Below are 15,812 nucleotides of genomic sequence, written 5' to 3'. Positions count from 1 at the left end.
ACGTGTATTTATACAATGTGTTTGAACATGTTCGAGGTGTGATCTGCAAATGTCATAACTTTATGCCTGAGAAAAATGGATACAAGATGTAAAACCCCAGTATGAAAAGATAAACATCAATTATCTCCTTATTATGGCTTAAGTGAGTAAATTGCATGAATATAGAAAGGCTATGTTTTGATGACATTTAAAAAAAATCTGTCTTTTATCCTGTGTTTGCGTGAATCCAGGCTCTCTGCTAAATCACTCGGTATTTACAAGTGATAAACATAGGACGTATATTTATAATTGTACTTTTCCAAGCTGGAAAATGTGACTAATGCATTATAACAAATAAAAATAAATAACCCCCCCAAACAGTTAAACACACCCCCATCTAAATGGTGAATCGCACAGATGGATCATGTCTGTAAAAATACCCATTCCTGGTTTCTCTGGGGGTGTGAGCTGCCACACCCTTAGCTGTCAGGAAACCTGAAACCCGAGGGGGGAATCTCACTTGTCCAACACCCACCACGGCCCTACATGTCCCAGACTGGGGGACATACCAGGGTGGGGTCCCAGGATTGCTGACCTGGGAGGGATCATGTGACCAGCCCCGGGCTGTGCACCAGCAAAAAAGGTGTCTGTCATGTAAAACTGAACACCCTGCAAATGTTTGCGTGTGACACTGAGGCAGTTTTGCCATTGTGGCCACAGAATATCTGGGGGAATATTAACTGCGCTGAAGCAGCATAACATCTGAAGCAGGACTCTTCAATCCTCTTACCCTAACTTCCGGGGGAATATCGGCCATGCTGCACGAACATCTGAAGCAGGACTCTGCAATCCTCTTACCTCAACTTCCGGGGGAATATAGGCCATGCTGCACGAACTTCTGAAGCAGGACTCTTCAATCCTCTTACCCCAACTTCCGGGGGAATATCGGCCATGCTGCACGAATATCTGAAGCAGGACTCTTCAATCCTCTTACCCCAACTTCCGGGGGAATATCGGCCATGCTGCACGAATATCTGAAGCAGGACTCTTCAATCCTCTTACCCCAACTTCCGGGGGAATATCGGCCATGCTGCACTAATATCTGAAGCAGGACTCTTCAATCCTCTTACCCCAACTTCTGGGGGAATATCGGCCATGCTGCACGAACATCTGAAGCAGGACTCTTCAATCCTCTTACCCCAACTTCCGGGGGAATATTGGCCATGCTGCACGAACATCTGAAGCAGGACTCTTCAATCCTCTTACCCCAACTTCCTGGGGAATACCGGCCATGCTGCACGAACATCTGAAGCAGGACTCTTCAATCCTCTTACCCCAACTTCCGGGGGAATATCGGCCATGCTGCACGAACATCTGAAGCAGGACTCTTCAATCCTCTTACCCCAACTTCCGGGGGAATATCGGCCATGCTGCACGAACTTCTGAAGCAGGACTCTTCAATCCTCTTACCCCAACTTCCAGGGGAATATCGGCCATGCTGCACGAACATCTGAAGCAGGACTCTTCAATCCTCTTTCCCCAACTTCCGGGGGAATATCGGCCATGCTGCACGAACATCTGAAGCAGGACTCTTCAATCCTCTTTCCCCAACTTCCGGGGGAATATCGGCCATGCTGCACGAACTTCTGAAGCAGGACTCTTCAATCCTCTTTCCCCAACTTCCGGGGGAATATCGGCCATGCTGCACGAACATCTGAAGCAGGACTCTTCAATCCTCTTTCCCCAACTTCCGGGGGAATATGGGCCATGCTGCACGAACTTCTGAAGCAGGACTCTTCAATCCTCTTTCCCCAACTTCTGGGGGAATATCGGCCATGCTGCACGAACTTCTGAAGCAGGACTCTTCAATCCTCTTACCCCAACTTCCGGGGGAATATCGGCCATGCTGCATGAACCTCTGAAGTGGGACTCTTCGTTCTTCAACATAAATGAATTATTGTCAGATAAATTAATTCATTATACATCTTCAGAAGGGCGTAATTTAATTACAGGCATTTGTAGTTAATCTGTGTCTTCCGCTCCTTTTGTTTTCTCTAATCTATCATTATCGCTGAGGCCTCCTCCTGCTGACTGTTAAATCGACCACATGGGAATCAGGCCCGCGCCGTTCTTTCTGGGCTGTCAGGCAGACGCCACCCCCTCCACCCGCCCCCCCGCCCCGCCGCTACTTTGCAGCTTCGTCAGCAGAGAAGACACAAGAGCTGGAAGAAACTTTTAGGCACATTGAAGAGGAGAGCACAAAGAGGAACATTCACACACGCGCACACACAGCAGTACACCTCTGCTGGACATTTGTATTTCTGACATTGTTACTCAGCAATGATAGAGAAGCTCAGGGCTGAACAAGCAGACTCAGACTCTTCAAAATGACCCAGTTTAGCTCATCTGTGCTAACAGAATTGCTGCACTCATCTGTGCTAAGAGGATCGCTGCACTGCTACTTTCAGTCATTTTGTACATGACATGGATTATAAGAGTGAAATATAATTTTTCCTCAAGAAAGGTTTGCCTCAGTATGAAGCTTCTTGGCCTCCAGGCCAGTGAAAAGCTGTGGAAGCCTCCAGAAAATGTGATTTAGTATGTTACATTGCACACTGAGGTCACATCATGAGCTATTCTGCTTACATGTGACGGAACCCCACAATGCCACTTTTGTCCAATTCTGCGTGTGAAAGAGGACGCCTCGGAATCATTATCGTTCTGCCTCATTACCATCAGGTTCTCGGGTTCTCGCCATCTTTGGCGTCTGACCCTTGAGGAAAGTCTGAGTGGTGCTGGGGGGGACAGTGAGGCATGCTTGGAAACAGCACTAATACCCGGCTCGCTCTCAGGAACGTAGGAAGGTAGCCCTGCGTCCTGCAGCGCGATGCAGATGCCGATAAGGACGCGATAGGGCAGGTGAAAGTGCTGCCTCTTATCTGACTCGTAATCGGAGATGAAAAAATGCTAATGTTTGCCCAAACTATTTCCCCTGGGAAAACAGAACTATTTGAACTGGGAGGAAAAAAACCCTGTTGATACTGGAACAAAGAAATAAGAGCATAATCCCTCTTTGGCTCTTAAGATGTTATTGTTTGGAGGGTTTTTTTTCAGTCAACACCGAACATCTTAAACCAATAAGTGCCCTGTGTTAGCCTGCAGGACTGACCCAACAAGGTCATAAGTCTCTGGCAAGAAGCACTGTGTAACAGACTGGGTGACTCAAATGAGGAGGTTTCACCTGAAGGCAGCTGGGATATTAAGGGAAATGAAGCAGTTGACATCAAACGTTTTTGAGGAAATGCATTCAGTAACATTAGATATTAAATTATGTCATTCAGCTTGAGTCTGGAATTAGCTTTTGGATACGTGCAATCTCTCTCTGTCTCGTGTGATTCACTGAAGCTTGCTGCTGGATGGAGGTGAAGCTGCAGAGGTCACTGAAGAGCTGTGGGTGGAGCTTAGGCGTGCTACACTGTAGCTTGTGTTGTGGTGACATCAGGGTGAACTTCAGGGTGTTACTCAAAAGCCCCCGGCTGGGGCAGGTGAACTTCAGAGTGTCACCCAAAAGCCCCGCCCGGGGCAGGTGAACTTCAGGGTGTCACCCAAAAGCCCTAGGACAGGGCAGGTGAACTTCAGGGTGTCACCCAAAAGCCCCCGGCTGGGGCAGGTGAGCTTCAGGGTGTTACCCAAAAGCCCTGGGCAGGGGCACGTTAAATTCGAGACTGGCCCTTTCTGACACCCCAGGAAGGTGTTGATGTCCTATACATGTTAAGCCAGGAACAAACCTGATGCTTTTTCCTCCCTGAAACCAAAACACAGACTGCAGTTTGAGTAAAAGCTGGTCAGCTCCTCACTCCTCACACCTCCCTTTGGCGCTTGAAGGTCATGTTACATGTCTGAGTGGCTGTGTGAAGCTTCACTTTGTAGGTAAGTCAAACACCTTCCAGCACATAAGTGTTTAAACAGTTCATAACATAGGATAATTTACTTTGAGTGTATTCACCATGACTCTGCATTGGATGGTTATGGATGGATGGAGGGATGGATGGAGGAATGGATAGGATAGGTTATAGTTTAATTCTTTCTACTTTACATATTAAATCATGGAGAATCACACTGAGAAAGTCTAAATGTCCCTCGTTAGCCTGTGTTTTCTGGAGGCCGTTTGAGCAGGTTTGTTTTGCTTTGATTCCTTGAACACAGAGGGAAATGGCTGCATGTCATTAGTGATCAGCCTGGCATTTCCCAGACAGAGTCCCGGGGGGGGGTGAGTGGCCCGTGCTCTGGCCCCGGCTGTCAGTACCTGCCTTTGGCCAGATGCTTGTCCATGGCACCACAGCAGTGTCACCCATGTATTTTACGATGTTTTTCCTCCCATTGTGTCGGTTCTGTGGTTCGTCTTTTAGCCGGATAAGGATGTTGTCTCGCTTCCTGTCAGTCCCCCTCATTTTTGACTTTTCCCCGGCACCCTCTCTCCTTAGAGTTTCCGGTCAAGGATGATGATCCATTTGAGTACTTCCGTGCAAAAGGAGCGTGACTGGTCTTCTTCCAGCCCTTTTCACAACATTGAACTCCGTAGAGGGCACTAGTTACTGCTAGACTGACAAGGTGCCAAAGGCCATCGAGGTTCATGAAAAGATAATTGAGAAATGAAGTTGAAAATCTGATCAAAAACTGATAAAAATCTCAAAACGATAACAGACGGGAGGGCGTGTTTATAATCCAACATGGCCAAGCAGAGCCGCATCACCATACTATCCGTCATCTTCCTGCTGGACTCGTCCTGAATCTCGAATAGGATTCCAGGTTCACGTTACAATCGATATTTCTTTTTTCCCCCCGAACTAGCTGGGTACCTGCATGTCCAGAGCCAACAGCGTGTCTGGTGTTGCTTGCCCTCCGCCCAGGAACATACTGCCTGTATTCTTCAGGAAATAGTGAGTACACTTTGTTTACCCATAACAAATACACTTTGTTTATCATCCTGGCATTTTGACTTGATTCCTATTTATGGATATTATTTGAAGTTTCAGTTCCATGTCTTTGTGTTTGGACAGTTCCAGCTGAAGTGTTAAATAACACTATTACAATTCCTCAGGACTTCAAAACACATCAGACAGAACATCTGGCACACTCTCACACTGGTCAAAACTAATTACGCAAACATGTTGGCAGAAACATCCTTTGCTTACAAGTTTATGAGTACTGGGTCAATCACAATATGGCGTGAACGCTCCTGGAGACCACAGTGAAAATGCTTTGCAGTACGTAAACTTTTTTATTGTGAGGGAAGCACTTTTTTATTCCGGCACAAAGAAAATAAATAAAGGTTCCTTCCTTCCAAACAGCTGTGGGTATTTCAGGCCTCCTGGGGTAATGCTATGAAGGTTTCTGTCTGCTGAGTCTCTAATTAATTACCCTTCATTAGCTGCTAGCTCCATGAACTCACAGTTTAAGCTGAACCAAATGTATCTGTTGAGGATCACATATATCAGTACTCAAATTTCATATATATCAGTACTCAAAGTTCATATATATATCAGTACTCACAGTTCATATATATATCAGTACTCAAAGTTCATATATATCAGTACTCACAGTTCATATATATATATCAGTACTTATCCTGTCTCACAGCCAGTCATAGAAAATGACACATGATCAATTCTGATTTTGTGTCCTTAGACACACATCAAACTCTTTTTGTATTTTATGTCATTCGTCACAGCTTGGCCATGTGATGCTCTGCTGCACATCTCCTGCCTGCTAGGGTTCCACTGTTGAGACAGAACCCAACCTTCCACAGCCCGTATGTATGTACAATCAACACTCAGGCTGGTTGCCGTTGGCTTGGTCATAACATTCATCGCCTTCTCATTCAGTCCTGCAGAGCAGCCTCACACCTTTTCAGTTTCCCATATGTGTAGTGAACCATTTCAGAGGTAATAATATTAATTAAACATTGTTTGTTTAATACACTGATTGCATTTATTACTTGTAAAGGAGTATGGATATACAGTATCTATACATATATATCTGTGTGTGTATGTGTGTGTGTGTGTGTGTGTGTGTGTGTGGGAGGGTGGGTGTGTGTATGTGGGAGGGTGGGTTTGCGCCTTTTTCATTTACATTTATACCATCATAACAAACTTCGTATTCTTGTGTTTGGTTTAATGCCAGTGAAAAATGGCAGCTTTCAGTTTAGTCTTGAATCTGACAATGAATCATGAAGGAAAGTGCTGAGTGGGGAGGAAACCCAGCAAACCCTTGGGTCCCTCAGACCTGGAAACGGTGGCCCAGCCAGTCCATCAAAGCGAGCGATCAGCGAGGGAGCCTCTAGCCGAGAGTGTAAGGCTCTGTGTCTCTCGTGTGCCCCTGAGGGGGCAGGAACAATGACCGTTTATCTGCGGAAACTCTGCTGTCAGTCAGCGCCTCTCATAGCTAGAGCAGCATCACATCGGCACCGGCCTGTTTTTCTTTCCTAAAATGCTTGAAGGATCTCTGCTTGTTCCTTCAGTTTTTACTTTTGTTATTCAATAATGTATGTTGAGAGAACTTATTTCAGTCAGCAGTCTACTTAAGAGTAATTTTATGCTGTCTATGAGCACGGAGGTGCTGTGTTACGGACAACGTGAATGAAACCTGAAGCCATCTCAGGCTACAAGGTTCTCCTGGTCCATTGTGTGGCTTGGAGGTTGTTCACCACTTCAAAAATTCTTTGAAGTATTTTCTTAGATTTGAAGTCATTCTAATGCATATTTCATGATATTACCCTCTGGCCAAATGGACCATCATTGCTGTGAAGCAAATGCTTACCTGCCTCCTGAGGGTAAGGAGTGTTGGGAGACCTTGGTCTTGCCTTTGGGGAGTGTTTGTTATGTCTTTGTCTTGGGGGTGTCGCTACAGTCCAGCCTGGCTTCTTCTACCTTTTCTAGGCCTCTTTCTTTCAACCACGTTTGTCTTTTCAGTGTTTTAGAAACTCTTCTTCCATCGAAATTTTCGTTGACCTCCATTGATGTAATGTGACATCACAAGAGGGGCAGGGGCCATCCGAGCCGAGAGCAGCCCCCCCCCCCCCCCCCCAGACCGGAGTAACGGAGTTAGGGCCAAACTCTCTAAAGCCCCTTTTAGATATGCACTTCACCCTGCAGCTTTTCTAGACAGTATGTGTAAACGCTTATGTCCAGACATGAGATGGACTTTACCCCGCTAGCTCCCTGGTACAAAGCCTGGGTAATTTCTGAAATTTTCATGTGTGAATGGAACAGGGAGAATTCCGGAGAATTTATCGAGAGTTGGTGCGTCGATGATGTTTCTACCATGCGACTGGCGCACAGACTGGAGAATAGAAACATCCAAAGGAGAAGAAGAGTCATTTTCACGAAGAAGATCCCAAGGAACACGGCTAACTCTGTCAGTAGTACAGTATGATAAAAACCAATCGTTCTGCATTGTGTCCCCAAGTGTCACCCCCCACCTAAACCAACCACAGTATCATTTCTGTTCTGTGGACGTGTCTGATATGGACAATCTGTGGCTGTGAGCCACATGTACGAAAAGGCAACTTGAGGAGATGTCCGGACCTGATTCTCTGGGATAGACTCTGGACCCCTGCATGGATGGGTGACACTCAGAGTGTGTGCATTTCCTCATCTGCCTGTTCGCTTGGTCATTGCCTCATAGTCAGGGACAGCTTCTTTCCAAAATGATGCACATGATTAATAAAATTTCTAGGGGGCATTCCTGAATACGCGGACGCATTTTCAATTAACTAAGCACAAAAAATGGAAGTTAAGTAAATGAAGAGTAATTATCTTAAGCAAGCTTGCATATAAAACATAAGAATGTGACAGATAATCTTCTAAGCGCATGGCAAAGACGAGCTGTGGTTTCTGCTAATTGCATATGGATGCTGGGTGGATCCTGGCCGTATTCCCTCCAGCAAAGATAAGTGCTCGTCTTCTGATAAGGATCAGAGGCTGTTTCAACACGGAGACTAATTATTGTGCTCTGGGACTGTGTGCGAAAGCTATGTATCTACAGAGAAACTGGAAAGATAAGCTAAAACTCATACAATGGAATGGTGACTACCAGGGGAAAGAGGTCTCACTGCAGGTGGGGCCAACGGGGGAAAGGCTCTAATTGCAGGTGGGGCCAATGGGGAAAAGGCTCTCACTGCAGGTGGGGCCAATGGGGGAAAGGCTCTAAGTGCAGGTGGGGCCAACGGGGGAAAGGCTCTCACTGCAGGTGGGGCCAACGGGGGAAAGGCTCTAATTGCAGGTGGGGCCAACGGGGGAAAGGCTCTCACTGCAGGTGGGGCCAACGGGGGAAAGGCTCTCACTGCAGGTGGGGCCAACGGGGGAAAGGGTGTCTCACTCTAGGTGGGGCCAAAGGTGGAAAGGCTCTCACTGCAGGTGGGGCCAATGGGAGAAAGGCTCTCCCTGCAGGTGGGGCCAATGGGAGAAAGGGTGTCTCACTCTAGGTGGGGCCAAAGGGGGAAAAGCTCTCACTGCAGGTGGGGCCAATGGGAGAAAGGTTCTCACTGCAGGTGGGGCCAACGGGAGAAAGGGTGTCTCACTCTAGGTGGGTCCAAAGAGGGATGCGGTGTCACTGCAGGTAGAGCTGTACACATACACACAGTATAAGTGTAGGGCATGGGGCGTCCCTGCCTAAGTCTTATCCTAAACCTAACCCTAAGCCTTATCCTAAGCCTTATCCTAAACCTAACCCTAAGCCTTATCCTAAGCCTAAGCCTAACCCCTGTATTGTGCCACACCCTCCAAAACCAGCATGAACTGCTAAGCTTTCCTATGATCACTGCGGCTTTCATAAACAGTCACATGTGTGCAGTGTCTAAGCAAGCCTTGTGCTGTCCATATGATCAAATTTTTCAATTTACAATATGATGTGTATTAAAATAGGGACAATTGTGAACATTTAGATGTTTTAGAGGAATCTGTGCACTGATTTTTGATGATCAATCGAGAGGTTTGAACTACAGAAGACCAAAATGCCACAGAGAATGATGAAAACATTGTTAATTAATGCCAAAAGTACAGACATGCTCTGATCTTCATTGGCTCATGAGGAATGGATCACAACAAAAAGGATTCCAACAAACTGTTTGATTTCCCATTAGTGCTTTTAATTCAATTTAAGTTAATCTCACATTTTGAACGTTTCAGAAAGCAGTTCGAAGATGGTGTGTGGTTTAACCGAAGGGACTCGCTTGGTTTATGAACAGAACAAAATGAAAAGTGTCACTATGAACAGATGAGGCTCTCAGTGGGAGTCGGTGTAGAAATGCAAGTATGGTCATTTCCTCCATCTCCATTCTGTAGGATTACTGAAATATTTGGATAAAACATGAAGAATGCATCTGTGGAGGGCTACCTCTGCTGCACATCAACTTAAGACACCACCATGTTTCACCGCAATGTCCACTGTCCTCACTTCGGAGAATGGACTGTCTTTGTTTAAGGCCTGAGATAAACCGACAGTATACAGACGTTGTCTTGTCTTAAAATGCCACGCCCAGAAGATGTCACCTAGGAATGTGAATCAAGAGCTGCTTAACGCTGCCCCCCCCCTCCCCACGGCCCTTGGCAGGAGTTGCTTGTCTTGTCATCAGCAGAAGCTCGTTCATCTCACTTACGCGTCCGACATCCTGATTTGCCGCGGCGATGAGGCCGGCCTCAGGAGAACATCACTCTCAGTGTCACGGAATGTGCCGGGGTGTAAACTCTGATAATTGCGGTAAAAGCACTCTTGAGGAAGGTAATCTGTCACTTTGCTGTCCCGCGTGAAGCCCATGCAACCTCCATTCTGCCTGCTCTTTTTAGTGATACCAACGTAACCTGTCCAAAATGTGCTTTTTTCTGAAGTATTTCCCATTGAATTTCACCGTGGAAATCTTCCCCCGGATGAAAACTTCAAAAGCATCAAAGGTGTCTTTTACAGATGTGTAAAATTCGATTTGTCACCATTTGGGAAGCAGAGATCTGTATTAAAGAGAAGTACAGGTGGAGAATTCATTTGTTTCTTTTCTTTCACATGTGCTCTTGAAAAAACAATCCAGTAATAAAGATCTGCTCTGTTCTGAGCTCTGTTCTGCTGTTTGACGTGTCCAGATTCTTGTTGTCTGTTCAGCCCTGCACTCTGGGTTGGGATGTTGATGACCAAACCCTGGGTTTCACACTATGGAAGCACACAGATAAACCATTATTTAAACCTGCTGCTGACTGCTATGCTGGGGGCCTGTGGACATGGTAACTCATCATCATGTTCTGTTTAAAGACATTTTGTTGATTCTTTTACATATCTTATAAAATTGTGTTTCCCCTTGTGGGAACTGAAAAAATAGTCCCCACAATGTCAAAGTAGCATGTATTTATCACATTGTGGGAAATCTGGTCCCCAGAATGTAATAATTACAAAAACACACACATACACACACACACACACACACACACACACAAACAGGCCCGTGCAGCATGCAGCATACCCCACAGAGTAACTGCAGTAATCCTGCCTTTTTGAGGTTTGTTGAATTGGGTGCAATATCCTCTGGGGTCATGCTGGGGGGACATTCTCAGGAGATGGACCACTGCCTCACCCTATCAGAGAGAGCGCTGGGGGTGGCAGCCGGGAGCAGCTGAATCCTGTGGCTGTGGAGAAGGAGAGGGGCTTCCTGCCCTGTGCTGGAGGGGGCCATCGAAGGCACCTCTCTCTAGTTTTTGGGCCAGATTACAGCCACAGGTCCGCCGGAGGTGTATCCTGTATCCCTGGAAACGGGTAACCAGATGCCGGGGAAGAGGCGTGAAGCAGGATAGCCAGATGTGTTGTGGGGGGGGCGTCATAGGTGCCGGCCGGCCAGCCTCAGGTGGATCGAGTTACGGCCAGGAGGAGCAGCTCTTAAAGCCACATTCATCACCGTCTGTTAACCGTCTGCATCTTTAACCACTTCATTTCTGCGTCACCAAACCAGGAATGCTGTGTAGTGTATCGTCTGTAAAAAATAATTGTGGCTGAAGTTCCCCACCACACATATATGTGTGTATATATAAACACAGAGACACACAGACACACAGAGACACACACAGACACACAGAGAGACACACAGAGAGACACACAGAGACACACACAGACACACAGGGAGACACACACAGACACACACAGACACACAGGGAGACATACAGAGACACACACAGACACACAGGGAGACACACAGAGACACACAGAGACACACAGAGAGACACACAGAGAGACACACAGAGACACACACAGACACACAGGGAGACATACAGAGACACACAGGGAGACATACAGAGACACACACAGACACACAGGGAGACACACAGAGACACACACAGACACACAGAGAGACACACAGAGAGACATACAGAGACACACACAGACACACAGGGAGACACACAGAGACACACACAGACACACAGAGAGACACACAGAGACACACACAGACACACAGAGAGACACACACAGAGAGACACACACACAGACACACAGAGAGACACACAGAGAGACACACAGAGAGACACATAGAGAGACACACAGAGACACACGAAGACACACACAGAGACACAAGGATACACACAGAGACACACACACAGACACACAGAGAGACACAGGGAAACACATACAGAGATACGCACACAGAGAGATATATGTTGATATATGCAGGGATATAGCCGCAGCTATGCTGTGCTGTGCCGTGCTGTGCTATGCTGTGCTGTGCTGTGCTGTGCTGTGCCGTTCTCTTTATCTCTGCCCCGTTTACCATGAAGCTGCTTTGTGGGAGCTGGGATGAGATGGTTTTTGTGTCTGGAATTAATTCTTCTTTTCTGACGAACATCAAGACATGATTCCATTCTCCATGCCATACGCTTGTTTATATCAATTTAAGGGTAAAATAGAATCAACATCTCCTCAGAATATGCTTTCAATGAAACTGTTTCTTCTTCCGTTAGGTGACGTACAAAAAGGCACATGGTGTCATTAAGGTGCCTCGTTTTAGGGTCTCATGTCTGGAGCAGGAGGGAAGTAAGTCTAGCCAACTGCAGATGGACCCCAAAGAATTCTGTGCTTTTTGTTTGGCCCAAATGCTAAGTTACCTATCTGTGTTTGACATAGAGATTCACTGGGCAGTTTTGTGGTGTGTTTTGTGGGGGGGGGGGGCACACCTGTGTTGGGCTGTCCCTTGGCTGCCTGTAGGCATGTTGGTGCTGCAGATGTGATGGTGGTGCTCAGCTTGTAATTTCAGACCACAGGGCAGGACAGGCTCACATGCAGCCAACATGCCTCCTAGATGGGCTGCTGCACAGTGACGCATGTCGTCCTGAACTCATTGATCTGAAATGGCAGCACGTTACAGAGTTAGTCATGTGCTGCTCAGCCAAACATCTTCCCGCTAGAGGCTAAGTAGATAAATGGGTGTGTGAGGGTCACCGCTGAGAAAGTGTCTCCCATAGAATGGGTAGGTGGGGCACCGAGGGCTCAAGTGAACAGGAATCAATGCAGCAGGTTGGGTCAGCGTGGAAAATCAAAAACATGGCTGCCGAGGCCACTTGGGGTCCAGGAGCTGAAGTCACGCCCCTCGGGCTCTAGACAGGAGGGACTTGCTGCTCCCCTTACAGTGTATCACCCCCTCGCCGCTTTTCCAAAATTACCTGTCCAGCTCTATTTTTAATTAAAAGAACAGGAAGAAAACATCACGCTGCTTTGGGCTTTAACTGTGCAATCAGGTTTCACTCCTGATTTACCCTCCTGGTCCCCATCCAGACGCAGGACGTACTGGATTGACACATGATACCTGCTTACCAGCCCCCCTCCATTCCCTTTATCCTAATTAACTTCCCTCTGGCCCCAGCTGGGAAACCTGCTAAAGTTATTATAGCTGATGTGGGCGGAGTTTGAGCACTTCACGATGCCCGTGCAATCCCGCCACGCTGGTATGATATGATATCTGATGTGCAAAGGCCCATATGCTGGAAGTAAGAAATACAGAGTTTCTGACCGGTGGGTGCCGCCACCAGCTCCTGGGGGCAGCGAGCGAAACGAGGTGGACACAGACCTCTGGACATGGCAGAGCTGCCTTTGTTATCAAAGCCACACCCCGACAGGGGCAGGAAACGAACCTCCCTCAGGAAGCTGACGTGTTTTTATCTGCTGTGCAGAAACTGTCCCTGCGCTGTAGGTCATCGTTAGCAACACAAGTCCTTTTAAATATCTATGATTTGTGAATTCAGCTGGAATTATCCATGCCCTTTACTGCAGTCCTATGTGGACAGGAACACTGATGGTGTTAATCACCACTCAAACCATTCATTTGTGTGGGGTCTCAAGGTTTGGGGCCCCCTGTTGGCCGCAAAGTATCACTACACTATGACTTTTTGAGTAGGACCCCAAAAATAACAAAGCAGGGAACTTAGTGATGAAAAGCCCAAAATCTGAATACGTGCGACTGTGCAGACGAGATCCAGCACACTGCCGGCGACTGATTGACGTCATGCAGGAAGTATCCTGCACTTCCTGTTGCACTCAGTCCCATGAAAGGTCGCTCATAAGCTTGTGACGGACAGCTAAAACAACGTCCCTGATATATCCCGCCCCCTGTCTGTCAGGAAGTGGAACCCTGAGTGGCCAAAAGGTTGCCTTAGATTGTATCTCTGCATCTTTCAGCACCTGATATCAGGGCAAGTGCGACATGTCCCAGCAGCCGTCATTTCTGCCAATGTTTTCCAGAAATTTCCCGTCCGCCGTAAAGCTGGGGGTCCAAGGGGAAACTTTTATCTGTCTGACCACTTTTAGGAGCTTCTCCATGCGGGTGGGATGGCAGGGCAGGGGGCTGTTTATGTAAAACGGGGGCAGTGTTTATCAAAGCATTTAACATGGGGATGCCGGGAACACCCCTGCCAGGGACCTCTTGTGTGAGACGGGGTTGACCTGGGGAGATTACAGGGGTTCAGCCTTACAGAAAAGGTGTTATATTAAAGAGGAAAAGAATGAAAAAGAAGAGCTTTTGTGGACACACACACACTATAAACACACACAAACAGACACACACACAAGCAGACATACACAGGCACACAAAGACACACAGGCACACATAGACACATGGCACACACACACAGTCATACAGACACACGCACACACACATAGACACATGACACACACACATAGTCATACGGACACACGCACACACACACAGACACACACTTGAGAGGAAAGAAAATCCATAAAAGAACCTGGGCACAGGACCTCTGCCTTCTACCTTTCTATTCGCCCAGTCTCTCTCTCTCTCTCTCTCCCTGTCGCTCTCTCCCTCGCTCTCTCCCTCCCTCCCTCTTTTACTGGCTCAGCGTCTCTCTCTCGCTCTCTCTCTCTCTCTCGCTCCCTCCCTTCCCTGGACGGTGAGCAGTGCTCTCTCACTCTGCTCTGGCTCTGCACAGGATTAGTCGCTGCGAGGGACAGTTTAACTAAAGTGCACGCTGGTGCTGGCAGCTTCGCTGGGTACAGTCAGATACGGCGTTCTGTGGCAGCCCGGTCAGACCCCCCCCCGCGGATCCCGCTGCTCCCCCGTCTCTTTGGTCACCCCCCACCGCATCCCCCGTTCCTGCCCGCGCCGAGAGTGATGTGACCTCCTCGTCCCCCTTGCCGAGAAACTGAGCCAAGTCACCTGTCAGCCCCCAGGTTCTGGGACCCGTTTGGGTCGGAAGGCGCGCCGTGAAGCCCTAGGGCCACCAGCATGGATTACCTCCTGGGGTTTGGACTGCTCCTCTGGGGGGTGTCCCCATCCAGCAGCACGGCACCGCAGCAGGACAAGAGCAACGTTCCCCGGCTGAAGCTCTCCTACAAAGGTAAGGGCCACCTGGCTCCTCAGAAGGTGCTGAGATGTTCTCCACGTGCAGAGTGGCTCTGCCTGTGTCTCCAAGTGCCTCTCGCTGGCAGGATCTCGTCTGAGGAGGGTGCTCCGGTGACCACTGTCGTGTCTCTGCCTGCACGCTGCCTGCTGTCTCTGCGAGAGCTTCATGAGTGTTGGAATATGAGGACATTAATAAGCAGGAGTCATATGAGATACCTGTAATCTAGCACGCTTGCATTTCCAGACACAGTGGGCTGAGGCAGCCAGAATAAATGTGTGTTTAGTTTCTTAAACTTGACGGTATCTCTGCCCCCCCCTCTGAGTTTTCAGGTTTAAATACGGCTCTGCAAAAAAAGTAACCATATCACTAGTAGCCAGAATATCCAGTGGCTTTTATAATATGGTCCATGTTAGTATAAGACAAAAACCCGCTTTAGTTCCTCAGTGTAAAATGTTCCCTTTTTGGGTCTGAGGGGGGGCGCTTTATAATTAACCTGAGATGCAGAGATGCAGACATGACCAGTGCTAGTTTAAAGCTCCTGGAATTGAAGCTGATGTGCTGGACGGCTGCACAGAGTGGGGGTTACTCACCACGCTAATGAGCGATTAACGAGGACCCTTTCCAGCACACTAACGAGGCGTGCGGCCTTACCTGTCACTTAAGAATTAAAGCCTCCATTCTACTTTAAACGTTGCATATTAAAAGTGGAATCGCAGGCTAGATGTGCAGCTTACACTGATAAACGGATTTACAAAGAGGGACATTTCAGTCAGGGATCCTCGCAGGTATCCTATCTATAGGGTAAATGTAAAGGGGTTTGCTGCTGTATGTCCTCAGTCTGAATTCCTGTATGATTCTGATCATTACCTCTGGATATATACAGTATATTCTCCATACTGAATGACCTTCCGTATCTCTAAGCAGGACCTATATATGTATACCTATGTT

The 15,812-nt window shown here is 47.6% G+C and overlaps 1 protein-coding gene and 1 long non-coding RNA gene across 51 annotated transcripts in view; both read left to right on the top strand.

Annotated features, from left to right (window-relative positions):
• Positions 1-3,717: 3,717 nt before the first annotated feature.
• LOC125738033 (uncharacterized) lies at positions 3,718-5,918 on the top strand. Its single transcript, XR_007396662.1, has 3 exons — positions 3,718-3,909; positions 4,831-4,919; positions 5,711-5,918. It is a non-coding gene; the product is annotated as an uncharacterized LOC125738033 (long non-coding RNA).
• Positions 5,919-14,380: 8,462 nt separating this feature from the next.
• LOC125738029 (semaphorin-3A-like) overlaps positions 14,381-15,812 on the top strand; it is a 31,495-nt gene continuing 30,063 nt past the window's right edge. For all 50 annotated transcript variants that reach the window (XR_007396659.1, XR_007396658.1, XR_007396654.1 and 47 more), the window contains exon 1: positions 14,381-14,858. Coding sequence is in view for 1 of the 50 variants with exons in the window: in XM_049006506.1 (XP_048862463.1) it covers positions 14,747-14,858 (112 nt within the window). In the remaining 49 variants the exon portion in view is untranslated. The remainder of the gene's footprint in view (positions 14,859-15,812) is intronic.

The sequence above is a fragment of the Brienomyrus brachyistius genome, chromosome 3 (assembly GCF_023856365.1).
Source record: "Brienomyrus brachyistius isolate T26 chromosome 3, BBRACH_0.4, whole genome shotgun sequence".
Classification (NCBI taxonomy): Eukaryota; Metazoa; Chordata; class Actinopteri; order Osteoglossiformes; family Mormyridae; genus Brienomyrus; species Brienomyrus brachyistius.
Note: the sequence above shows the minus strand (reverse complement) of the source record. Positions and strands in the feature narration are given on the sequence as shown.